The 25,295-nt window shown below is 39.8% G+C and overlaps 2 protein-coding genes across 5 annotated transcripts in view; both read left to right on the forward strand.

Annotated features, from left to right (window-relative positions):
* The window catches only part of FNBP4 (formin binding protein 4), a 39,142-nt gene extending 36,363 nt beyond the window's left edge, over nucleotides 1–2,779 (forward strand). Inside the window, exon 17 of the mRNA XM_079929738.1 lies at nucleotides 816–2,779. Coding sequence (XP_079785864.1) covers nucleotides 816–906 — 91 coding nt within the window. The 3' untranslated portion in view covers nucleotides 907–2,779. The remainder of the gene's footprint in view (nucleotides 1–815) is intronic.
* A 1,038-nt stretch (nucleotides 2,780–3,817) lies between these two features.
* Nucleotides 3,818–25,295, forward strand: part of AGBL2 (AGBL carboxypeptidase 2) — a 43,224-nt gene continuing 21,746 nt past the window's right edge. For 3 of the 4 annotated variants that reach the window (XM_079930902.1, XM_079930904.1, XM_079930905.1), the window contains exons 1-6: nucleotides 3,818–3,923; nucleotides 4,097–4,232; nucleotides 4,522–4,585; nucleotides 9,152–9,244; nucleotides 9,980–10,165; nucleotides 22,984–23,091. In XM_079930902.1, the coding sequence (XP_079787028.1) occupies nucleotides 4,197–4,232; nucleotides 4,522–4,585; nucleotides 9,152–9,244; nucleotides 9,980–10,165; nucleotides 22,984–23,091 (487 nt within the window). In that variant the 5' untranslated portion in view covers nucleotides 3,818–3,923; nucleotides 4,097–4,196. The remainder of the gene's footprint in view (nucleotides 3,924–4,096; nucleotides 4,233–4,521; nucleotides 4,586–9,151; nucleotides 9,245–9,979; nucleotides 10,166–22,983; nucleotides 23,092–25,295) is intronic. The other variant, XM_079930903.1, reaches the window with a different exon arrangement.

A 25,295-nucleotide genomic window follows, 5' to 3' on the forward strand; every position in this document is an offset into this window, starting at 1 on the left:
TTATTCTTCAGCTTTCTTACTATTTTAATCTTTTTTTAATATTGCTGGGAATTGACTAATGATTAATTCCTACAGTGATGAAATAACAAACTATTTCAAGATGATCGGAAGTCACAAAGATTCTGTAATTAATCTTAGCTCATTTTGTATTTATAAAAGGGTCTAAGGCACCCATTCTGATAATTGTAAGTTACAACCTGAGTTTTTGTTTGTTTTTGCCGTGCTGCGAAGCTTGTGGGATTGAAGCCAGGCCCTCGTCAGTGAAAGCATGTAGTCCTAACTACTGTACCACCAGGGCATTCCCTAGAATCTGAGTCTTAATCGGTTTTATAAATGATTGAATAAGCCATGAGAGATCAATCCTAATTAGAACTGATCAAAAGAGAGTCTCAAAAATGTTAGGTCCAACGGTCCCTGATGGTATGTTAAGAGTTAAATATATCTTCCTATGTGTTAAATATATCTAAGATAAAGAATCATAACTCCTAGGGACCAAGAAATACTTTTACAAGAATGTGTTATTTTCCTTCTGTATGGCTTCAGTGGTTGCTGGGGAGATATAAAAACAAATATGCACTCACATATAAATAAAACTATAGAGAAGAGTGCTTTGTGTGTGTTTGGTTGACCTATCAATTAAGAAATTTGATGAAGAATAACGCTGGTACTTAGCTGAGAAACTTGAAACATTTTCATGAACATAGATAAAATATATCACATTTTCGGTTTCAGTTAGCTTTTATTTGCTAGGAAATAAACACTTTTTCGTTCTTTTTCTTTCCAGTGAACTAATTTAATCTACGTTGTTTTCACAGTGGCATGGCAGAGAGAAATGCTAATTTTGAAGCCCTTCCTGAAGATTGGCGAGCAAGACTGAAGAGAAGAAAAATGGCTCCAAACACATAGTTTTTTAAATTTTTATTACTGTTTTTTTTGTTTGTTTTTTTAATCATTTCCGAGTCTTAACCAGTCTTACTGTTGTCAATAAACTATAAATGTCATGAGGGAGAGCATATGATGAATTTCCTGGGCAAGAGTATACACGTACAAAATTGCCACGTTTGTGAAATGTAATTTTTCTGTTTTGCTGAAAGGTGAGGTGACTGAATGCTCTGACCTGGCTGCCTTTATTCTCACACTGGCAAACTCAGCATGTTAGGTACATTAACCTCATCAGTCTGGAACATGTGGTTCATGCGTATGACACCTCTGTAGAGGACTCACTGAAGAAAAGTGAAGGATTTTCCTGCCTCATAGAGGCTCTTGTAGTTCCTAGTGTGGCACGCTCTCTCTCATTAACTTCTTCAGAACAAGTGCAATTAAGAAAGCAGCTCTATATTTTGCCTTGCTTAACTGGGATTATAGGAATCTCTTTCTGACCTCTTCCTCTAGTCTGCCACCCCTGAAGTGCTGAGATACATCAAGTCGTTCACCTTGTTCTAACAGATGGCCACACTCTTCAGAGTATTCTTTCTCACAAATTCTAGAACTGATAAAGATAGCTCAGTCATTTCACATACTAGGTGGCATATTTAAATTACAGTAGAGGTGGCAGCAGCAGCAGGTGTTTGCGTCTTTGATTTTGAGAATTTCCTCCTCACGTATGTGGCAGTAAATGTAACAAAAGCCACTGTATGTACTGATGTGTCTCCATTGTCTTACCTTGGTCCAAAGTTCACCTTCCATTTATGTGTGAATGTATTCTCCATAAAATTCCAGTATTTAAAAAGCAGTTTACTGTTCTGTACTTTCTATTGTATCGCAATCAGGTAAAAGTCACTTTAAACTGAAGAAAAAGCAAATTGTGTTTTAAAGCTGTTTGTATTTCTCCAGTTTCTGACCTTGTAAATTTGTATATATGCACTAATAAAGCTTTTTTTATACTTCTGATTGATTATTCTTTTGCTCCTGTTTTGCCTGTTAACTCCACGATTATGTAACCAAGACTTACTTTAAGTCAATTGTTTTTTCTAATCAACTATAGTGTAAGGTATGTGCAAACATTGAAGAACAGCTCCAGGAAAAAAAAGCATCAGGATCTTGAGCCCGTTGCGGGGTGCGAGGACGGGGTTAGAAAAACAGGCCTCTAGTACCAGAAGGTGTGACTTAAATTTTGGAGCTTGTAGTCTGTAATATTAGCTAGTGTTTGGCCTACTTAAATCCTGGGAATGATGTAATGTGGTTAATATTGTGAAAAAAATAAAGGTGCTTTATATTTTTTCCACTAATTACAAAAGTTATGTATACTTAGAGTCATGTAAAGTTAACCAAAGACAACAATAGTTAGAATTTTATTCTAGTATATTTATATGCATATAATTGTCTAATCAGTGTCATGTATGCTTGTGTGTTGGTTTTTTACCGTTATGTATTTCGGTGACCATTTTGTATATAAATTGTTTTTCTGGGCTTCCCTGGTGGTGCATTGGTTAAGAATCCACCTGCCCAATGCAGGGGACACGGGTTTGATCCCTGGTCTGGGAGGATCCCACATGCTGCGGAGCAGCTAAGCCCGTGCACCACAGCTGCTGAGCCTGTGCTCTTAGAGCCTGCGAGCCACAACTACTGAGCCCTCGTGCCTGGAGCCCATGCTCCCAGGGTGGAGGCCACTGCAATGGGAAGCCCACGCAACTGCAACGGGGAGTGGCCCCCGCTCGCTGCAGCTAGAAAAAGACCGCACGCTGCAGCGAAGACCCAATGCAGGAAAGAGAAAAATAAATTTTAAAAAATCAAATTCTTAAAAATGTACCGTAAAATTTTAAAAAATAAAATTGTTTTTCTTGTAATTTGCGTAGAGCATATTTCTGGAAATAGAGGCTGTCAACTAGCCATTAAAGCTTTTGCTTTAAGTGCCAGTTTTCCAGACTTCTGGGAATTGGTACAGGGACGAAGTGCCTTTGTCCCTCTCCTGCCAGAAAGGAGCGTTTTTTAGAATCTGACAATTTGATAGTCAAAATGTGTGGTTTTAATTTACTAACTTGTATGTTTTCAATGTAGGAGGTAATTTATCAGTTCTAGCTATGGGATGGAGAGAAGGTGAAAGAGGGGAAGCGGCTCCGTTTGAGCAATACTCAACAGTTTCCTAAAGCTGAGGAACAGCTGCTTTTTTGTTTGGGGCCCGGCCACGGGGCATGCGGGATCTTAGTTCCCCAACCAGCAATCGAATCCGTATCCCCTGCAGTGTAAGCACGGAGTCTCAAACACTGGACCACCAGGGAAGTCCCCATCAATGCAATTTCTAATCCCCAGAAGCCAGGCTGCAATACTGTAGGAAAGGAGGAATGTGAATCCTCGGTACCTGAACGCCAGTCTTCGACTTTTCTCCTGTTCCCCACCCCTTCCTCGGAGGCGGAGCCTCGCTCTCCGGAAGCGCCCAGCCGCCTCGCCCTCCCGCTTCCGCCTCGTGGTTGCTAGGCAACTGGGGCCCTAGAGGAAAGCAGTGTCGCGTGAGCGTGACGGGAGTGTCTTGTGGTCGGTGCGCGACTGGTTCTCTACCTGCGGACCGTGTCCCTCGCCTCGCTCACGCTCCTCTGTCGCCACAGGCTCCGTACGCACCCCTGCTGCCCCGGACGGGCCGGGGTGCAGAGGCGGTAGCAACCTTCCCTCTGCAGTCGTAAGAGATCTCTACGCCCCGTCCCGCGACTCTCCGGGAAACTGCCCTTCGCCACTTTCTCCCTGCCCAGGAAGCCCTGAATCCCTGAATTCCGTTTTCAGAGCCCACTCTCCGGGCTCTTGACCTTTCTTTTCCACCCACCCCGAGACGACTGCGCCGGACCCCTCATCCCCTTTTCTTTCACTTTCCTGAGGCGACCTGGTGGGGGGCATCTCCCTCACTGGTGGGGAAAGAAGCATGGGGCCAGCAGGGGTCCTGGCGCCACCGGAGGAGGAGGCTGGAAGACAAGGCGCTCTCCCAGATTCTTCAGGTGCGCATCGGGCCTCGTGGCGGGTCCCTGTTTATCTGAGGAGAGGTTGGGTTGGCAGGGAAGACGGAGCGGTACCGCAGGGTTTCCTAAAGTAGCGTGGGAGCTGCGAAGCGGAGGGAGGGGACGTGGGTGAATTTCTACAGTTTTTCAGTTGTTCTAATCTGGTTTTTTAGCTTCTCCTATGTAATCAACTGCCCTTTTGGAAATTGGTCAGGGATTGTTGCTGGATGCCGGTGTCACTGACAGGTCTTCAGCATACCATGCAGAAGTAACATGTTCCCAGCTTTGGAAACAGAGCTAAAGCAGCAGGTCGGTACACACTCCTCTCCAGGCACTCCACAGAAATCCAATACTAGATCCGAAGGTATATTCTGGTGGCATCTTTTTCTGGCTGGAGATCTTGATCCCAAAGATAGAATAATTTGCACAAATGTCTTTCACATCGTTTGTTTACAGAAGTTCTCAGGTATAGTGTCCTCTGCAACAGTGCTTGTGTATTTTCGTTAAGAGTCAGTATTATTCTTATAACAGGCTGTTATAATAATTCTCTACAATTATGAAAGCACTTTCTTGATTGAGATGGCCTGTCGTTTCACAGACTCTTCCTGAGGCCTATGAAGACTTTATGTACCATCACCTCCAGTACTATGGCTACTTTAAAGGTAATATCTCATTCTTATCTAGCATCACCTTTCCTGGGTTCATGAAGTAAATTGTTTGATCAACTGAGAGAGTTGTGCTTGGATAAACTGATGAATTTTTCCAGCACCACCATTAGTGAAAGAACTTCCTTTCCCTACTGATATGCTGTGTTACCCCTGTTGCGTGTCCATTTATACAAGGGTTTGTTTGTCTGTCCTTGCACCAATACCACCCTTTCTTAATGACACCACATGGCATTAAAACAGTCTTGATCTCTGGAAAGACATGTCCTCCCATATTGTCGTTCTTCAAAAGTGTCTTGGCTATTCTTACCTTTTTATATAATTTTAGAATTGGCTTGTGATGCTTAAAAAATATATGGGATTACATTGAATCTATAGATCAGATTTGACAAGAAATGAGAATTTTCCAATACCAGGTTCTCCCATCTATTAATATAGTCTAATTCTCTAATTTACTTAGGTCCTCCTTAATGTCTCCCAATAAGATTTATAATTTTTTTCATAGAACTGCATATTTGTATGCTATTATAAGTGATATCTTTTTAAATTTTGATCTTCTAACTTTGCTCCTGGTATTTAGAAATAAAATGTAGGGCTTTTTTTGTTTGTTTGTTTTTTTGTGGTATGTGGGCCTCTCACTGTTGTGGCCTCTCCCATTGCGGAGCGCAGGCCCCGGACGCGCAGGCTCAGCGGCCATGGCTCACGGGCCCAGCCGCTCCGCGGCATGTGGGATCCTCCCGGACCAGGGCACAAACCCACGTCCCCTGCATCAGCAGGCGGACTCTCAACCACTGCACCACCAGGGAAGCCCCTAAAATGTAGGTTTTTATATTGATTTTATTTCTATCAACCTTGTTAGACTTTCTTATTAACTATTTCATTTGTAATTTGTTGAAAACTGAATTTCCAGCTCACCATATTCAGCAGAGCCCTCAGGACAAAGCAGCTCCCACTCTGAGTGCTGCACTTTCACTCTGAGTACTTGCCTTCACTTGGTTGTATAGCTGCCTCCCAATTTTCCACTCTACCATACTGCTTCTCAAGTCTTCTCCTCAGCATGAAATGGAGAAAATGATGTTTAATTCACATAAATTGGAATGTGAAAGCTCTTTGGAAAATGGGTTGTATTCATTGTAAACGCCTGTGGTGGCAGGTGGTGACTAGAAGGAGGTTTGCTAGTAGTAGTGGTTTGGGTGTTGACCTACATGTTGGAGGTGATGAACTAGCCTTCCAGCACGTTTCAGTAAACTGCCTGTTCTTAGCTGAGAGGGGCAGTTTAACAAACTGCTACGCACCAGCACGTTGGGAAGAATAATCCTCGATACCTGTTGAGTGGCTCTTTTGGGGAAACAGAGGATTTGATACCAGACCCCTTGCAAAAGGAGAAGCGTCTGTGTGAGTAATAATCGGTGTTGTATGACCCCCAGAACCCTCACGTCCTTGAGCAACAGCTCCTGGTGTTCAGGAGAACATGGCCTAACGTGGGAGAAGCCAAGGGAGCAGCCTTGGCCACCGTTTCTGACATTACTGAAAAATGTTCTCTCTTGAGGCTTCCCTGGTGGCGCAGTGGTTAAGAATCCGCCTGCCAATGCAAGGGACACGGGTTCGAGGCCTGGTCCGGGAAGATCCCACATGCCGCGGAGCAACTGAGCCCATGTGCCACAACTACTGAAGCCCGCACTCTAGAGCCCGCGAGCCACAACTACTGAGCCCGCACGCCTAGAGCCCATGCCCTGCAACAAGAGAAGCCACCGCAGTGAGAAGCCCGTGCACTGCAATGAAGAGTAGCCCCCGCTCGCCACAACTAAAGAAAGCCCATGTGCAGCAGCAAAGACCCAACACAGCCAAAATAAATAAATAAAATTTTTAAAAAATGTTCTCTCTTAAAAAACAAAGAAAGAAATTTTTAAATGAAAAGAAAAATAACAAAACAAAAAAATATTCTCTCTAGATCTGCTTTGGATTTTGTAGGTTTAAATTAAAATACTGTGCATTCTGGGGGCTTCCCTGGTGGCGCAGTGGTTGAGAGTCCACCTGCCGATGCAGAAGACACGGGTTCGTGCCCCGGTCCGGGAAGATCCCACATGCTGTGGAGCGGCTGGGCCCGTGAGCCATGGCCGCTGAGCCTGCGCATCCGGAGCCTGTGCTCCGCAACGGGAGAGGCCACAACAGTGAGAGGCCCGCGTACCGCAAAAAAAAAAAAAAAAAAAATACTGTGCATTCTGGATGATCTTCCTCCAAATTATTAGAAAATTTGTTAGAACGCCTTGGTCAAGAGTAACACATTGATTTTTTTTCATGCAGTTTTGGTGGATATATTTGTTAAGGCTCTTTGCGTAAGAGTGGTGGAAACCAATTCCAGCCAGCTTAAGCAAAAATAATTTTTTACAGGGATTCCACAAGTTTCTTCTGGAATCCAAGGGTAGGAATGCAGTTGAATTTCTCCCTCAGTACATATCCAACCAAACATCAGTTCACTTCTCTTTACTGCACATCCTTCCCCCACCCCAACCCTCCCCCAGCTACCATCATCTCACTATTGAAACAGCCTCATAATTGGTCTCTTGGCTTCTCTTGTTCCATGATGCCCCCTTCCAATCCATTTTCCACACAGCAGTGTTCTTTTTTATGTGCAAATCTGATTGTGTCCCTTTTCTAGTTAAAAATCTATGAATGACATAAGACCCAAAAGCCATAAAATATAACACTGATTATTTTTACAGCAAAAATTTAAATTTCTGTATAGAAAAAATACCATTAGTAAAGGAAAATAATTGGAAAAAAATTTTGTGACAAATATGTCAAAGGGTTAATTTCCTTAACATAACAACACTTACAAATCAATATGTAAAAGATGACCAAATAGAATAATGGACAAAGGACATGAGCAAGGAGTTCATAGAAAAGAAAACACAGTCAACAAGCTTTATGAAAAGATGCTCAATTTCACCTCTAATTAAAGATACAAATCAATATGTCAAGGTACCATTTTTAAATTATGAGATTTGGGCAAAAAATATTTTTTTTTCGGTCAGGAGGTGGGAGAACACTCCCACACTGCTGTTAGGAATGTGAATAGATAAGATTTTTTAGAAAGGCAGTTTGGCAATAGGTGGAAAATGTAAAATGGTACTTAACTTTTGATGTAGCAATTCCATTTTCATTTTCAAATATGTATCTTATATTTTTGCTCATCCCAGTGCCCAGAAGCCTTTTCCATTCTGTGTCCCAGAGCTCCTGGCAGGGAATAGAAAGGCAAGGGTTGAGCAAAGGAGACTGTTAAGATGGAATGGCTCAGGAGCCAGCCGACCACCCCCCTTCAGCTTCCTCCTGCCCCATTTGCTGACACTTGAAATAACATCGATAAGAAACAATTGCCAGTCTTAATATAATAAAAAAATGTAAAATGCAAAGACAGCTGCTAGAGGTGACACAACAATGTAGATGAATTTTAGTTAGAGTATAACTGATAACCTGACACTTTTTTCCCCCCGTTTTGATCATTGGAGTGAGGAAGATATTTTTCTTTATCTTTGTAGCAAAGCATTTATTATGTTGTTATTGTTGTTTTTTTAAACCAGAAAAGTACAAAGGAGGTAAAAAAGGAATGAGTTATAATGTGCTTGTTTCAAAAAAAAAAAAAAAAAAGAGAAGAGAAGGAAAGGAAGGAACAAACGAACGGAGGAAAGAAACCAAAAAAGAAAGAAAAGGAAATATATGTATAAGCTTAGAAAATTCAAATGGTAGGAGAAAAACACAAAAGGAAATTAAGAGCTCTCCCTGCCCCACCCTTAATATAGCCACTATTGTAATCATTCTTTTCAGGAAAAAGAAGATATATCCTCAAGTGCCTATATATCTTTTCTTCTTAATTGCTCATAGGGATCCTATACATAATCTTTGATTTTTTTTGTTTAAAAATAGAGCCTTTTCATATGAGCACAAGAAGCATCTACCTCATTCTTTTTAGAGCACCTACAGTATTCCATCTCATTAACATGTCATAATTATTTTAACCTCCCTTTTGTTGGATGCTTTGGTTGTTTGCACATTTTTATTATTTGAACGTTACTGCAGTGAGCATCTTCGTATATGTATCTTGACGAGCTTTTGTTAAGAAAATCTATAAAGTAATTTCTAGCAATGGGATTGCCGAATCAAGGGTTTGGGTGTTTTAGATCTTACTAGACATTGCCAAATTGCTTTCCAGAAAGTTTGCACCAATTTGCCTTTTTGTCAGCAAGTTATGAGAGTACTTGTTTACTTACACCTTTGCCAGGGTGAGTGTGAAAACACATAAATGTTTTTCCTGTCTGTTAGGTAAAAAACTGTTATCTCCTTGTCATTTTGATTTACATTTCTTTATGAGTGAGATTGAGCAGCTTTGCCATCTTTTCAAATGTTTGTTGCCTTTTCCCCCTGCATTAAACAGTGGGGGAAATATTTTAGACACAGAAATGCAGGGGCCCAAAGTGGGGGCGGGGGATGGAAAGGTATAGGGGACACGGGCAGGAAAAAGAAAGATCCGTCGGACCAACCATACCTCTTCCTTCCCCTTTCTAGGGCCTACCAGTCTATCTTCAACTGTGCACAGACAGATAGAAGCTGTGAGCAGAGGTGTTTCATGTCCTTCCAGACCAGAAAACGGAAACTCCTGTAAGGAAATGTCTCTCCCTCCTGCTCTCCCCACCAGAGCTGGGAGTTACCACCCTAGGGGCCTTCAGCCTTTCTTTCCTCTTTCCCTTTCTTTTCATTCTTCCTCTCATTTCCTTTTTTCCCCCTTTGTCCTTGAACGCGCTTGTTTTCCTCCCTTTTTTTCCATTCTTTATTTCCCAAGAACTCTTCTCTCTCTTCTGCCCCTGCTCACTCCTCTGCCCCTATCCACCTCCCTGTTTTGTAAGTCTCTCTGTCCTTTGAATGGTTATATTATGAACTTGAAATGTAATTTGTAGATTGTTTCACTGTAGTTAATAAAGTTTTATGTCCTTTTTTTCTAAAACGCTAGTGGTTGAATTGAAAGTTTTCTTTTTTGCCTCTCTCTAGACAAAAATAATAACACACGTTAAGTAACTTTTATTTGTAACCCACTGTTGAAATGTCTTTGACCCATTAACATTGATTTAAAAAAAAGAAAAAAGTTTCTTCTAACTTACTCTAAAGCTTTACATTTAAATGTTTAACAGACTAAGGCAGAACTTTAACTTAACGTTTTATAGTTTTGATGCTGTCATCCCGTACTAAATCTCTTTGAAGGAGAAACATGTCATAGGATTGCGTATCTGTGCTAATATATTAATACAGTGCTTAAACTTACATATTTGTTACAGTTGAGCAGTAAAGTTCCCAAGGAAGAAGAGGAAACTGTTCACTCATTCCCTTTCCCTTTGGCAGATTCCCTTATGCTGAGTTCACCACTTCTTAAGAGCAGACAGCTTCTTCATGATGACCTTGGTGAAGTAAACTCACGTCTTCGAGAACCCCGAGATCTCTTTGCTTTTTTCTCCAGCAGTGGGCCACTGCAGGCTCCAAGATGGCCAATAGAATGTGAAGTCATCAAGGAGAACATTCATCATATTGGTAATGTGACTTACGTGTCATGGTCTTGCCGTTCTGACAGACTATATTACAGTTTTAAGTTCTACATACCACAGTACAAGACGGGACAGATTCACCATCTGTTAGCTCACCCTTAACATGTTTAAGCTCTGGGAAACTGGTATACACTCACCAAAGTCAAAAGTTACACTAATGTATAAACTAGAATGCTTCTGAGTTTATTGGAATGGGAGGATACCTTTCTAGAGGCCAAAATATATCAATACTTAAATCTGTTTTCTAGATTATTCCCATTTCAGTATGTTTGGTTGAGTTTTATAAAAGTTGTATTTTTACCAGCTTTGGTAAAATTGATGAACACCATGTATATAATACCAGAATGTAGTTTTTACTGGTTTTTTCCCCACGGTTTTATTGAGATATAATTGACATAAAACATCGTATTAGTTTAAGGTGTACAATATATATTGCAAAATGACTTTCACAGTAAGTCTGGTTAACATCCATCAACTCACATGGTTACGTTTTTTTCTTGTGATGAGAACTTTTAAGATTTACCCTCATAGCGACAGAAGAGTTTCCAACTAACTCTATCAACCAAATTTTTAAAAAATTTTTATTGGAATATGGTTGATTTACAATGTTGTGTTAGTTTCAGGTGTACAGCAAAGTGAATCAGTTATACATATACATATATCCACTCTTTTATTTTTAGATTCTTTTCCCATATAGGCCATTACAGAGTATTGAGTAGAGTTCCCCGTGCTATACAGCAGGTCCTTATTAGTTACCTATTTTATGTATAATATGTGTGTATTATGTGTGTATATGTCAGTCCAAATCTCCCAATTTGTGCCTTCCCCCACTTATCCTCTGGTAACCATAAGTTTGTTTTCTACATCTGTGACTCTACTTCTGTTTTGTAAATAAGTTCATTTGTACCCCTTTTTTTTTTATTCCACATATAAGCGGTATCATATGATATTTGTCTTTCTGTGTCTGACTGCATTCAATATGGTGGTCCATCCATGTTGCTGCAAATGGCATTATTTTTATGGCGGAGTAATATTCTTTTTTATGGCTGAGTAATATTCCATTGTATATATATACCACATCTTCTTTATCCATTCCTCTGTTGATGGACTTTAGGTTGCTTCCATGTCCTGGCTATTGTAAATAGTGCTGCAGTGAACATTGGGGTGCATGTATCATTTCAAATTAAGGTTTTCTCCAGATATATGCCCAGGAGTGAGATTGCTGGGTCATATGGTAGTTCTATTGTTAATTTATAAGGAGCCTCCATACTGTTCTCCATAGTGGCTGCACCAACTGACATTCCCAGCAACAATGTAGGAGGGTTCCCTGTTCTCCACACCCTCTCTATATTGTTTGTAGACTTTTTGATGATGGCCATTCTGACTGGTGTGAGGTGATACCTCACTGTAGTTTTGATTTGCATTTCTTTAATGATTAGTGATGTTGAGCATCCTTTCATGTGTTTGTTGGCAATCTGTATATCTTCTTTGGAAAAATGTCTGTTTAGGTCTTCTGCCCATTTCTGGATAGGGTTATTTGTGTTCTTGATACTGAGCTGCATAAGCTGCTTATAAATTTTGGAGATTAATCCTTTGTCAGTTGCTTCATTTGCAAATATTTTCTCACATTCTGAGGGTTGTCTTTTCATCTTATGGTTTCCTTTCTGTGCAAAAGCTTTTAAGTTTCATTAGGTCCCATTTGTTTATTTTTGTTTTTATTTCCATTTCTGTAGGAGGTGGGTCAAAAAGGATCTTGCTCTGATTTATGTCACAGACTGTTCTGCCTATGTTTTCCTGCAAGAGCTTTATAGTGTCTGGCCTTACATTTAGGTCTTTAATCCATTTTGAGTTTATTTTTGATATGATGTTAGGAAGTGTTCTAATTTCATTCTTTTACATGTAGCTGTCCAGTTTTCCCAGCACCGCTTATTGAAGAGGCTGTCTTTTCTCCATTGTATGCTCTCGCCTCCTTTGTCAAAGATAAGGTGACCATATGTGCATGGCTTTAGCTCTGGGCTTTCTATCCTGTTCCATTGATCACTATTTCTGTTTTTGTGCCAGTACCATACTGTCTTTTTTTTTTTTAACATCTTTATTGGGGTATAATTGCTTTACAATGGTGCGTTAGTTTCTACTTTATAACAAAGTGAATCAGTTATACATATACATATGTTCCCATATCTCTTCCCTCTTGCATCTCCCTCCCTCCCACCCTCCCTATCCCACCCCTCCAGGCAGTCACAAAGCACCGAGCTGATCTCCCTGTGCTATGCGGCTGCTTCCCACTAGCTATCTACCTTACGTTTGGTAATGTATATATGTCCTTGCCTCTCTCTTTGTCACAACTCACCCTTCCCCCTCCCCATATCCTCAAGTCCGTTCTCTAGTAGGTCTGTGTCTTTATTCCTGTCTTACCCCTAGGTTCTTCATGACCTTTTTTTTTTCTTAAATTCCATATATATGTGTTAGCATACGGTATTTGTCTTTCTCTTTCTGACTTACTTCACTCTGTATGAGACTCTAGGTCTATCCACCTCATTACAAATAGCTCAATTTCGTTTCTTTTTATGGCTGAGTAATATTCCATTGTATATATGTGCCACATCCATTCATCCGACGATGGGCACTTAGGTTGTTTCCATCTCCGGGCTATTGTAAATAGAGCTGCAATGAACATTTTGGTACATGACTCTTTTTGAATTATGGTTTTATCAGGGTATATGCCCAGTAGTGGGATTGCTGGGTCATATGGTAGTTCTATTTGTAGTTTTTGTTTTTGTTTTTGTTTTTTTTTGCACTATGCGGGCCTCTCACTGTTGTGGCCTCTCCCGTTGCGGAGCACAGGCTCCGGACGCGCAGGCCCAGCGGCCATGGCTCACGGGCCCAGCTGCTCCGCGGCATGTGGGATCTTCCTGGACCAGGGCACGAACCCGTATCCCCTGCATCGGCAGGTGGACTCTCAACAACTGCGCCACCAGGGAAGCCCTATTTATAGTTTTTTAAGGAAACTATACTGTCCCTTCCTCCATACTTCCTTCCTCCATACTGTTCTCCATAGTGGCTTGCACCAGCAGTGCAAGAGTGTTCCCTTTTCTCCACACCCTCTCCAGCAATTATTGTTTCTAGATTTTTTGATGATGGCCATTCTGACTGATGTGAGATGATATCTCACTGTAGTTTTGATTTGCATTTCTCTAATCATTAATGATGTTGAGCATTCTTTCATGTGTTTGTTGGCAGTCTGTATATCTTCTTTGGAGAAATGTCTATTTAGGTCTTCTGCCCATTTTTGGATGGGGTTGTTTGTTTTTTTGTTATTGAGCTGCATGAGCTGCTTGTAAATTTTGGAAATTAATCCTTTGTCAGTTGCTTCATTTGCAAATATTTTCTCCCATTCTGAGGGTTGTCTTTTGGTCTTGTTTATGGTTTCCTTTGCTGTGCAAAAGCTTTGAAGTTTCATTAGGTTCCATTTGTTTATTTTTGTTTTTATTTCCATTTCTCTGGGAGGTGGGTAAAAAGGATCTTGCTGTGATTTATGTCATAGAGTGTTCTGCCTGTGTTTTCCTCTAAGAGTTTGATAGTTTCTGGCCCTACATTTAGGTCTTCAATCCATTTTGAGCTTATTTTTGTGTATGGTGTTAGGGAGTGATCTAATCTCATACTTTTACATGTACCTGTCCAATTTTCCCAGCACCACTTACTGAAGAGGCTGTCCTTTCTCCACTGTACATTCCTGCCTCCTTTATCAAAGATAAGGTGACCATATGTGCGTGGGTTTATCTCTGGGCTTTCTATCCTGTTCCATTGATCTATCTTTCTGTTTTTGTGCCAGTACCATACTGTCTTGATTACTGTAGCTTTGTAGTATAGTCTGAAGCCAGGGAGCCTGATTCCTCCAGCTCCGTTTTTCGTTCTCAAGATTGCTTTGGCTCTTCGGGGTCTTTTGTGTTTCCATACAGATTGTGAAATTTTTTGTTCTAGTTCTGTGAAAAATGCCATTGGTAGTTTGATAGGGAGTGCATTGAATCTGTGGATTGTTTTGGGTAGTAGAGTCATTTTCACAATCTTGGATTCTTCCATTCCAAGAACATGGTATATCTTTCCATCTGTTTGTATCATCTTTAAGTTCTTTCATCAGTGCCTTATCATTTTCCTCATACAGATCTTTTGTCTCCTTAGGTAGGATTCTTCCTAGGTATTTTATTCTTCTCGTTGCAGTGGTAAATGGGAGTGTTTCCTGAATTTCTCTTTCAGATTTTTCATCATTAGTGTACAGGAATGCAAGAGATTTCTGTGCATTAATTTTGTATCCTAGTACTTTACCAAATTCATTGATTAGCTCTAGTAGTTTTCTGGTAGCATCTTTAGGATTCTGTATGTATAATATCATATCATCTGCAAACAGTGTCAACTTTACTTCTTTTCCAATTTGGATTCCTTTTATTTCTTTTTCTTCTGTGATTGCTGTGGCTAAAACTTCCAAAACTATGTTGAATAATAGTGAGAGTGGACAACCTTGTCTTGTTCCTGATCTTAAAGGAAATGGTTTCAGTTTTTCACCATTGAGAATGATATTGGCTGTGGGTATGTCATATATGGCCTTTATTATGTTGAGATAAGTTCCATTTATGCCTACTTTCTGGAGGATTTTTATCATAAATGTGTGTTGAATTTTGTCAAAAGCTTCTTCTGCATCTATTGAGATGATCATATGGTTTTTCTTCTTCAATTTGTTAATATGGTTTATCACATTGATTGATTTGCGTATATTGAAGAATCCTTGCATTCCTGGGATATTCCCCACTTGATTATCATATATGATCCTTTTAATGTGCTGTTGGATTCTGTTTGCTAGTACTTCATTGAGGATTTTTGCATCTACGTTCATCAGTGATATTGGCCTGTAGTTTTCTTTCTTCATGACGTCTTTGTCTGGTTTTGCTATCAGGGTGATGGTGGCCTCGTAGAATGAGTTTGGGAGTGTTCCTCCCTCTGCTATATTTTGGAAGAGTTTAGGAAGGATAGGTGTTAACTCTTCTCTAAATGTTTGATAGAATTTGCCTGTGAAGCCATCTGGTCCTGGGCTTTTGTTTGTTGGAAGATTTTTAATCACAGTCTCAATTTCAGTGCTTGTGATTGGTCTGTTTATATTTTCTATTTCTTCCTGGTTCAGTCTCAGAAGGTTGTGCTTTTCTAAGAATTTGTCCATTTCTTCCAGGTTGTCCATTTTATTGGCATATAGTTGCTTGTAGTAATCTCTCATGATCCTTTGTATTTCTGTTGTGTCAGTTGTTACTTCTCCTTTTTCATTTCTAATTCTATTGATTTGACCCTTCACCCGTTTTTTCTTGATGAGTCTGGCTAACGGTTTATCAATTTTGTTTATGTTCTCAAAGAACCAGCTTTTAGTTTTATTGATCTTTGCTATCGTTTCCTTCATTTCTTTTTCATTTATTTCTGATCTGAACTTTATGATTTCTTTCCTTCTGCTAACTTTGGGGGTTTTTTGTTCTTCTTTCTCTAATTTCTTTAGGTGTAAGGTTAGGTTGTTTATTTGAGATGTTTCTTGTTTCTTGAGGTAGGATTGTATTGCTATAAACTTCCCTCTTAGAACTGCTTTTGCTGCATCCCATAGATATTGGGTGGTCGTGTTTTCATTGTCATTTGTTTCTAGGTATTTTTTTATTTCCTGTTTGATTTCTTCAGTGATCTCTTGGTTATTAAGTAGTGTATTGTTTAGCCTCCATGTGTTTATATGTTTTACAGATTTTTTTCCTGTAATTGATATCGAGTCTCATAGCATTGTGGTTGGAAAAGGTACTTGATACGATTTCAGTTTTTTTGTTGTTTTTTTTTTGCAGTACGCGGGCCTCTCACAGTTGTGGCCTCTCCCATCACGGAGCACATGCTCCGGACGCACAGGCTCAGCGGCCATGGCTCACGGGCCCAGCCGCTCCACGGCACGTGGGATCTTCCCAGAGCGGGGCACGAGCCCGTGTCCCCTGCATCAGCAGGTGGACTCTCAACCACTGTGCCACAAGGGAAGCCCACGATTTCAGTTTTCTTAAATTTACGTAGGCTTGATTTGTGACCCAAGATGTGATGTAGCTTGGAGAGTGTTCTGTGACCACTTGAGAAGAAAGTGTATTCTGTTATTTTTGGATGGAATGTCCTATAAATGTCAGTTAAGTCCATCTTGTTTAATGTATCATTTAAAGCTTGTGTTTCCTTATTTATTTTCATTTTGGATGATCTGTCCATTGGTGAAAGTGGGGTGTTAAAGTGCCCTACTATTATTGTGTTACTGTCGATTTCCCCTTTTATGCTGTTAGCATTTGCTTTATGTATTGAGGTGCTCCTATGTTGGGTGCATAAATATTTACAATTGTTGTATCTTATTCTTGGATTGATCCTTTGATCGTTATGTAGTGTCTTTCTTTGTCTCTTGGAATAGTCTTTATTTTAAAGTCTATTTTGTCTGATATGAGAATTGCTACTTACTCCAGCTTTCTTTTGATTTCCTTTTGCATGGAATATCTTTTTCCATCCCCTCGCTTTCAGTCTGTATGTGTCCCTAGGTCTGAAGTGGGTCTCTTGTAGACAGCATATGTATGGGTCTTGTTTTTGTATCCATTCAGCCAGTCTGTGTTTTTGGTGGGAGCATTTAATCCATTTACATTTAAGGTAATTATCAATATGTATGTTCCTATTACTATTTTCTTAATTGTTTTGGGTTTGCTACTGTAGGTCTTTTCCTTGTCTTGTGTTTCCTGCCTAGAGAAGTTCCTTTAGCATTTGTTGTAAAGCTGGTTTGGTGGTGCTGAATTCTCTTAGCTTTTGCTTGACTGTAACGGTTTTAATTTCTCTGTCAAATATGAATGAGATCCTTGCTGGGTAGAGTAATCTTGGTTGTTGGTTTTTCCCTTTCATCAGTTTAAATATGTCCTGCCACTCCCTTCTGGCTTGCAGAGTTTCTGCTGAAAGATCAGCTGTTAACCTTATGGGGATTCCCTTGTATGTTATTTGTTGTTTTTCCCTTGCTGCTTTTAATATTTTTTCTTTGTATTTAATTTTTGATAGTTTGATTAATATGTGTCTTGGGGCTTCCCTGGTGGCGCAGTGGTTGAGAGTCCGCCTGCCGATGCAGGGGACGCGGGTTCGTGCCCCGGTCTGGGAGGATCCCATGTGCCGTGGAATGGCTGGGCCCGTGAGCCATGGCCGCTGGGCCTGCGTGTCCAGAGCCTGTGCTCTGCAGCGGGAGAGGCCACAGCAGTGAGAGGCCCTCGTACCGCAAAAAAAAAAAAAAAAAAAATGTGTCTTGGCGTGTTTCTCCTTGGATTTATCCTGTATGGGACTCTCTATGCTTCCTGGACTTGATTGACTATTTCCTTTCCCATATTAGGGAAGTTTTCAACTATAACTCTTCAAATATTTTCTCAGTTCCTTTCTTTTTCTCTTCTTCTTCTGGGACCCCTATCATTCAAATGTTGGTGCATTTAATGTTGTCCCAGAGGTCTCTAAGAGTGTCCTCAATTCTTTTCATTCTTTTTTCTTTATTCTGCTCTACGGTAGTTATTTCCACTATTTTATCTTCCAGGTCACTTATCCGTTCTTCTGCCTCAGTTATTTTGCTATTGATTCCTTCTAGAGAATTTTAATTTCATTTATTGTGTTGTTCATCCTTGTGTGTTTGCTCTTTAGTTCTTCTAGGTCCTTGTTAAACGTTTCTTGTATTTTCTCCATGGTATTTCCAAGATTTTGGATCATCTTTACTATCATTACTCTGAATTCTTTTCAGGTAGACTGCCTATTTCCTCTTCATTTGTTTGGTCTGGTGGGTTTTTACCTTGCTTCTTCATCTGCTGTGTGTTTTTCTGCCTTCTCATTTTGCTTAACTTACTGTGTTTGGGGTCTCCTTTTCGCAGACTGCAGGTTCGTAGTTCCCGTTGTTTTTGGTGTCTGTCCCCAGTGGCTAAGATTGGTTCAGTGGGTTGTGTAGGCTTCCTGGTAGAGGGGACTGGTGCCTGTGTTCTGATGGATGAGGCTGGGTCTTGTCTTTCTAGTGGGCAGGACTGCGTCCGGTGGTGTGTTTTGAGGTGTCTGTGACCTTATTATGATTTTAGGCAGCCTCTTTGGTAATGGGTGGGGTTGTGTTCCTGTCTTGCTAGTTGTTTGGCATAGGGTGTCCAGCGCTGTAGCTTGCTGGTTATTGAGTGGAGCTGGATCTTAGCATTGAGATGGAGATCTCTGGGAGAGTTTTCGCCGTTTCATATTACATGGAGCTGGGAGGTCTCTGGTGGACCAATGTCCTGAAGTTGGCTCTCCCACCTCAGGGGCACAGGCCTGACACCCGGCCAGAGCACCAAGACCCTCTCAGTCACACGACTTTTGGGAAGTCTGAGGTCTTCTGCCAGCCTTCAGTAGGAGTTCTCTAGGAGCTGTTCCACATGTAGATATATTTCTTATGTATTTGTGGGGAGGAGGGTGATCTCCACGTCTTACTCCTCTGCCATCTTGAAGGTCTCCCCCCTAAGGTACTTTTCAAAACATAAACCACTCCTTTGAGGAAAGAAGTTGGTTTTCATTGACCCAGTAGGTAATTTTCTTTGTTCACTTGCTTAATTTATTCTAATCACTCTCATACACAGTGACCCACTACAGTGAAAGTCAGGAAACCTGGTTCCATCTGCCACTTGCTGATCATGAGTCACTGGGGAAAGTGCTAGACCTCTCTGAGCTGAATATTTATTTTCCCTCGAAACTCTGGAACTCCACACTCCAGAGGCCCTCCTTTCGATGTGCTGCCTCTCCCCTTCTGCGCAGGTCCTAAGAAGAAAAAATTTTAAAAAAATTTTATTGAAGTTTAATTGACTTATAAGGTCATGTTTCAAATGTATAGCCCAGTGATTCAGTTATATATATATATATATATATATATATATATATATGTATATATATATATATATATATATATATATATAAAAAATCTTTTTCAGATTCTCAGAAACGTTTACTTTTTTTTTTTTTTTTTTTTGCGGTACGCGGGCCTCTCACTGTTGTGGCCTCTCCCGTTGTGGAGCACAGGCTCCGGACGCGCAGGCTCAGCGGCCATGGCTCACGGGCCCAGCCACTCCGCGGCATGTGGGATCTTCCCGGACCGGGGCACGAACCCGTGTCCCCTGCATCGGCAGGCGGACTCCCAACCACTGCGCCACCAGGGAAGCCCAGCCCTACTATTTTTTAATCATATTTTGAGTTGATTGAGTTGATTGAGTTGATTGATTGAGTTGATCTTTGAGTTTTTGATGCAAGTACAATCTTTAGCCTTCATTTTATGAAGGATTTTCAGAAGTGGGGACTTTTATGATTGCTGGAACACTCATGTCTCTGCTTAAGACTGCTGATAAACAACTGGATGTTTCTTATTTTCTCACTTTCCTCTTATAATATTCATTCATTGTATATTCATTAAGCATCTACCATATGCTAAGTATAGTGCTTGGTGTTAGAGATATAGTGATGAGCAAATGGAGACACTCAGAGCTCACAGACTAGTGAGGAAGTTAAAGATAGAACCAGGCAGTTGCATAGCACTTGGTCCCTCTGGGAACACTTAACCCCAACCTGGAAGTTCAGTGAGGGTTTCCAAGAGAAGTTGACACAGAAGCTGAAATCTGAAGGATGAGTTAGAAGTGATCCAATTGAAAGGATCAAAGCAAAGTATTCCAGTTAGAGGAAACAGAAAAAGAACAAGACATGTTTGGGTAACCATGAAGCCTTCAACATGAAAGAAAAGAGATGAAGCTGAAGATACAAGGATTGGCTCAGTGTCTTAACTGGGGACAGAACTGCCCTTAGGGTGTTTGGAAATTGTTGGGGGGCACATTTTGAGTTGGCACAATAGCTGAGAAGTCTTAAGGTCATCTGTTCCTACCCTGTAGAAGTGGGGTTTTTTGGGTTTTTTGTTTGTTTGTTTTGCTGCATTGGGGCTTCATTGCTGTGTGTGGGCTTTCTCTAGTTGCGGTGAGCGGGGGTCTATTCTTTGTTGTGGTGTGCGGGCTTCTCATTGCAGTGACTTCTCTTGTTGCGGAGCACAGGCTCTAGGCACGCGGGCTCAGTAGTTGTGGCTTATAGGCTCTGGAGTGCAGGCTCAGTAGTTGTGACACACAGGCTTAGTTGCTCCACAGCATGTGGGCTCTTCCTGGACCAGGGCTCATACCTGTGTCCCCTGCATTGGCAGGCAGATTCTTAACCACTGCGCCACCAGGGAAGCCCCCATTTTTCAGTTGGATTGTTTTTTTGCTGTTAAGTTGTATGAGTTCTTTATATATTTTGGATGTTAGCCCCTTATCAGATATATGATTTGCAAATATTTTCTCTCATTCAGAAAGTTGCCTTTTGGGAATTTCCTGGTGGTGCAGTGGTTAGGACTCTGCACTTTCACTGCCAGGGCCTGGGTTCGATGCCTAGTTGGGGAACTAGGATCCTGCATGCCATGTGGTATGGCCAAATTAAAAGAATAAAGGGTTGCCTTTTCATTTTGCTGATGGTTTATTTTGCTGTGCAGAAGCTTTTTAGTTTGATTTAGTTCCACTTTTTTACACTTTTGTTGCTTTTGCTTTTGTAGTCAGATTCAAAAACTCATCACCAAGACCTGTGTCAAGGAGCTTACTGCCTGTGTTTTCTTCTAGAAGTATTATGGTTTCAGGTCTTACATTCAAGTCATTAATTCATTTTGAATTAATTTTTGTGTGTGGTATAAGATAGTGGCCCAGTTTTATTCTTTTGCATATGGCTGTCCAGTTTTCCCAACACCATTTATTGGCGAGACTGTCCTTTCCCCATTGTATGTTCTTGCCTTCTTTGTCATAAATTAATTGACCACAGATGCATGGGTTTATTTCTGGGTTCTCTATTCTTTATTTTATTTTATTTTATTTTTGCCGTGCCACATGGCATGCGGGATCTTAGTTCCCTGACCAGAGATCAAACCAGTTCCCCCTGCAGTGGAAGCACAGAATCCTAACCACTGGACCACCAGGGAATTCCCTGGGCTCTCTGTTCTGTTCCCTTGATCTATGTATCTTTTTATGCAGATATCATATTGCTTTAATAACTATAGCTTTGTAATAGAGTTTGAAATCAGGGAGCATGGTGACTCTAACTTTGTTCTTCTTTGTCAAGGTTGCTTTGGCTATTGGGGATCTTTAATGGTTCCATATAAAATTTGGGATTGTTTTCTTTACTTTTGTGAAAAATGCCACTGGAATTTTGATAGAGACTGCATTGAATCTGTAAATTGCTTTAGGTAGTATGGACATTTTAATAATATTGGTTCTTCCAACGTTGAGCACAGAGTATCTTTCCATTTATTTGTGTCTTCTTCAATATCATTCATTAATGTCTTATAGTTCTTGTTTAAATTTATTCCTAGGTATTTTACTCTTTTTGATGCAATGGTAAATGGGAATGTTTTCTTAATTTCTCTCTGAGAGTTCATTATTAGTGTATAGAAATGCACCGATTTTTGTGTATTGATTTTGTATTTTGCAACATTACTGAATTTGTTATTAGGTCCAACAGTTTTTTGATAGAGTCTTTAGGGTTTTCTGTATATAATATATGTCAGTGGCAGTTTTAGTTCTTCCTTTCCAATTTGAATACCTTTTATTTCTTTTTCTTGCCTAATTGCTCTGGCTAGGACTTCCAGTACTATTTTGAATAAAGTGGTGGGAGTAGGCATCCTTGTCATGTTCCTGATCTTAGAGGAAAAGCTTTCAGCTTTTCACCGTTGAGTATGGTGTTAGCTGTGGGCTTGACATATGTGGCTTTTATTATGTTGAGGTAGTCCCTCTATACCCATTTTGTTGAGAGTTTTTGTCATAAATGGATGTTGAATTTTGTCAGATGCTTTTTCTTCATGTATGGAAATAATCATATGATTTTTATCCTTCCTTTTGTTAATGTGATATATCACATTGACTGATTTGCAAATGTTGAACCATCCTTGCATCCCTGGAGTAAATCCCACTGATCATGGTGTGTGATTCTTTTGATGTACTGTTGAATTTAAGTTGTGTCTTTATATATGCCCTTGGCTTTCATCACTGGCTACTGTACTTAAAATGATATTGAGAAGTCACCCAAGTGTCATATGAGAAATCTTTCAGAATTGAGTGTTAATGAAAAAACCTTGTTTCTTCTGAAGAAACTGATATACTTATTCCTCTATATTAATAAAAAATATGTAGCTGAGCATATTTTCCTGACCGGGAGCTCAGGGACAAATTTTGAAGAGTTGATGAAACGACTATATTGACCTTTCTGCCTTATTTTTAGGTCTTCTATTTAAAGTTTATACTTCTGGGGCTTCCCTGGTGGTCCAGTGGTTAAGACTTCACCTTCCAATGCTGGGGGTGTGGATTCGATCCCTGGTTGGAGAGCTAATATCCCACATGCCTAGTGGCAAAAAAACCCATAAAACAGAAGCAATATTGTAACAAATTCAATAAAGACTTTTAAAATGGTCCACATCAAAAAAATCTAAAAAAATAAAGTTGATACTTCTGTTGTATATGCTTTTTGTTAAAAATTTCTCCATAGTCTTTATAGAAAGAAGCAAGACATAATTAATTAACAAACACACTGGAAACTTAGGGTGGGAATTTGGTTTGATTCCACCCTACTATCCATTTGAATAATCATTATTATGATTTCATGTCAGTCTCATAAAGTGCCTTTTGTATTATTTCTTTTTTTTTTTGTATTATTTCTTATTTTGTACTTTTTAATGTCTTCTTTCAGAATGGGTTCCACCTCAACCAGAATATTTCTATCAACCTACAGGAAATGAAAAGGCACCAAAAATTGTAGGAGAAGAAAAAGGCACAGTTGTCTATCAGTTAGATTCAGGTATTGTCATCACACTGAACAGTGAGTGATTGATCATGACCAAATTACAATAAATATATTTTCTATAATAAAAGTGATTTTCAAAAAGTCATATTTTAGTGATGAAGAAACTGTCTTTTCCAGACCAACCTGAGTGGGAGCCCTGAAATTCATGACCAATCAGTTTTAAATTTTCAATCGTTTTTTTAAAATGTTATTATGTTTTCTTAATAGTTCTGAGTCCTTTTTATAGCTTCTTCCTTGTTATTCCCCTTCCTGAAAATCAAATGTTGGATCTTTGGGTAATTTGCTCTTCTTTTCTCCACCTCCTGAACCATAGTGAGTATTTTGTAGTATGTGCATATGACTGTCATTTACTCTGTGGTTTCCTGCATTAATTTGCAGGCATCCTAGCGGTAGAATTTCTGTCTTTTATAAAAATGTTCAGGACACTGTACCCAACAACAAAATACACATTCTTTTCAAGGGCACATCGTAAATTCCCCAGGATATACCATATACTAGGTTGTAAAGCGAGTCTTAATACATTTGAAAGGATTGAAGTCGTACAAAATATATTGTCTGATCACAGCAAAACTAAATTAGAAATCAACAACAGAATGAAATCTGGGAAATCTACAAAATTTGCAAATTGAACAACACATTTCTAAGTAACCCATGGGTTAAAGAAATCATAAGAGTTCAAAAATATTTTGAACTGAGTGAAAATAAAACAACATATCAAAATTTATGAGATGCAGCCAAAGCACTGCAAGGTAAATTTTTGGCTTTAAATGCCTGTATTTAAAAGGAAGAAAGATCTCAAATCAATTACATAAGCTTCCATCTTAATAAATTAGAAAAATAAGAGCAAACTACATCCAAAGTGAGCAGAAGGAAGAAAATAATAAAGATAAAAACAGAAATCAGGGCTTCCCTGGTGGTGCAGTGGTTGAGAGTCCGCCTGCCGATGCAGGGGACACGGGTTCGTGCCCCGGTCCGGGAGGATCCCACATGCCGCGGAGTGGCTGGGCCCGTGGGCCATGGCTGCTGAGCCTGCGCGTCTGGAGCCCGTGCTCCGCAACGGGAGAGGCCACAGCAGTGAGAGGCCCGTGTACCGCAAAAACAAAACAAAATAAAACAAAAACAGAAATCAGTGAAATAGAAAAGTAATACAGAAAATCAAACCAAAAGTTGGTCCTTTGGAAACATTAACAAAATTGACAGAACTTTAGCCAGATCAACCAAGAAAAAAGGAGAGGAGACACAAATTATAGAAATCAGGAATGCAAGGGGACACAAGCATCAACTCTACAGAAATCAAAACAATTACAAGGTAATGCTATTAATGACTTTATGTCAGCAAATTAAACAACATAGATGAACAGGAGAAATTGCTAGAAAAACATATCAAAACTGATTCAGGAAGAAATTCAGATTATGACAAAGAAATTGAATTAGTAATTTAAAATCTTCCTGCAAAGAAATCCCTGGGCCAGATGGCTTAACAGGATTTGTTTGAATTGTACCAAACATTTAAAGATGAAATAGCACTAATGCTTCAAAACTTTGAAAACAGAGGAGGAGGAGGAAACACTTCCCAGCTCTTCTTATGAAGCCAGTATTCAAAGCCAGACAAAGACATCACAAGAAAACTATAGATTGGTGTTCCTCATGAACATAAATGCAAAAATCCTCAACCAAATACCAGCAAACCAAATTCAACAGCATATGGAAAGGATTATATACCATGACCAAGGGAGATTTGTTCCAGGAATCCAAGGGTGGTTCAACATAAGAAGATTGATGTGACACACCACATTAATACAACAAAGGGAAAAAAAACACAGTCATCTCAATCAATGCAGAAAAAGCATTTGACAAAATCAGGCCTTTCATGATAAGAACATTCTGAAAACTAGAAATAGGAGAGAATTTCCTCCGTTTAGTAAAGGGTATTTATGGAAAGGATGAATCAACTTCAAACCCACTAAAACAGCTATAACAGCAATACAGACAATAACAAGTGCTGGGGAGGATGTGAAACAGATGGTAATAGTAACCTTTAAGGCAGAAAAGATATATCATGTTAAAGAGAAGTAAGCTAATAGATAGTAATCATCAGAAAAGAAATCTATTTTATTGGAGGAGGAACATGTACCAAGTATAATTAGTAGAAATGGGATGTGTTAAGTCAGTGAAATCAGGGGAGGTTTTTACAGAAA

The sequence above is a fragment of the Stenella coeruleoalba genome (genome assembly GCF_951394435.1).
Source record: "Stenella coeruleoalba genome assembly, chromosome: 8".
Taxonomy (NCBI): domain Eukaryota; kingdom Metazoa; phylum Chordata; class Mammalia; order Artiodactyla; family Delphinidae; genus Stenella; species Stenella coeruleoalba.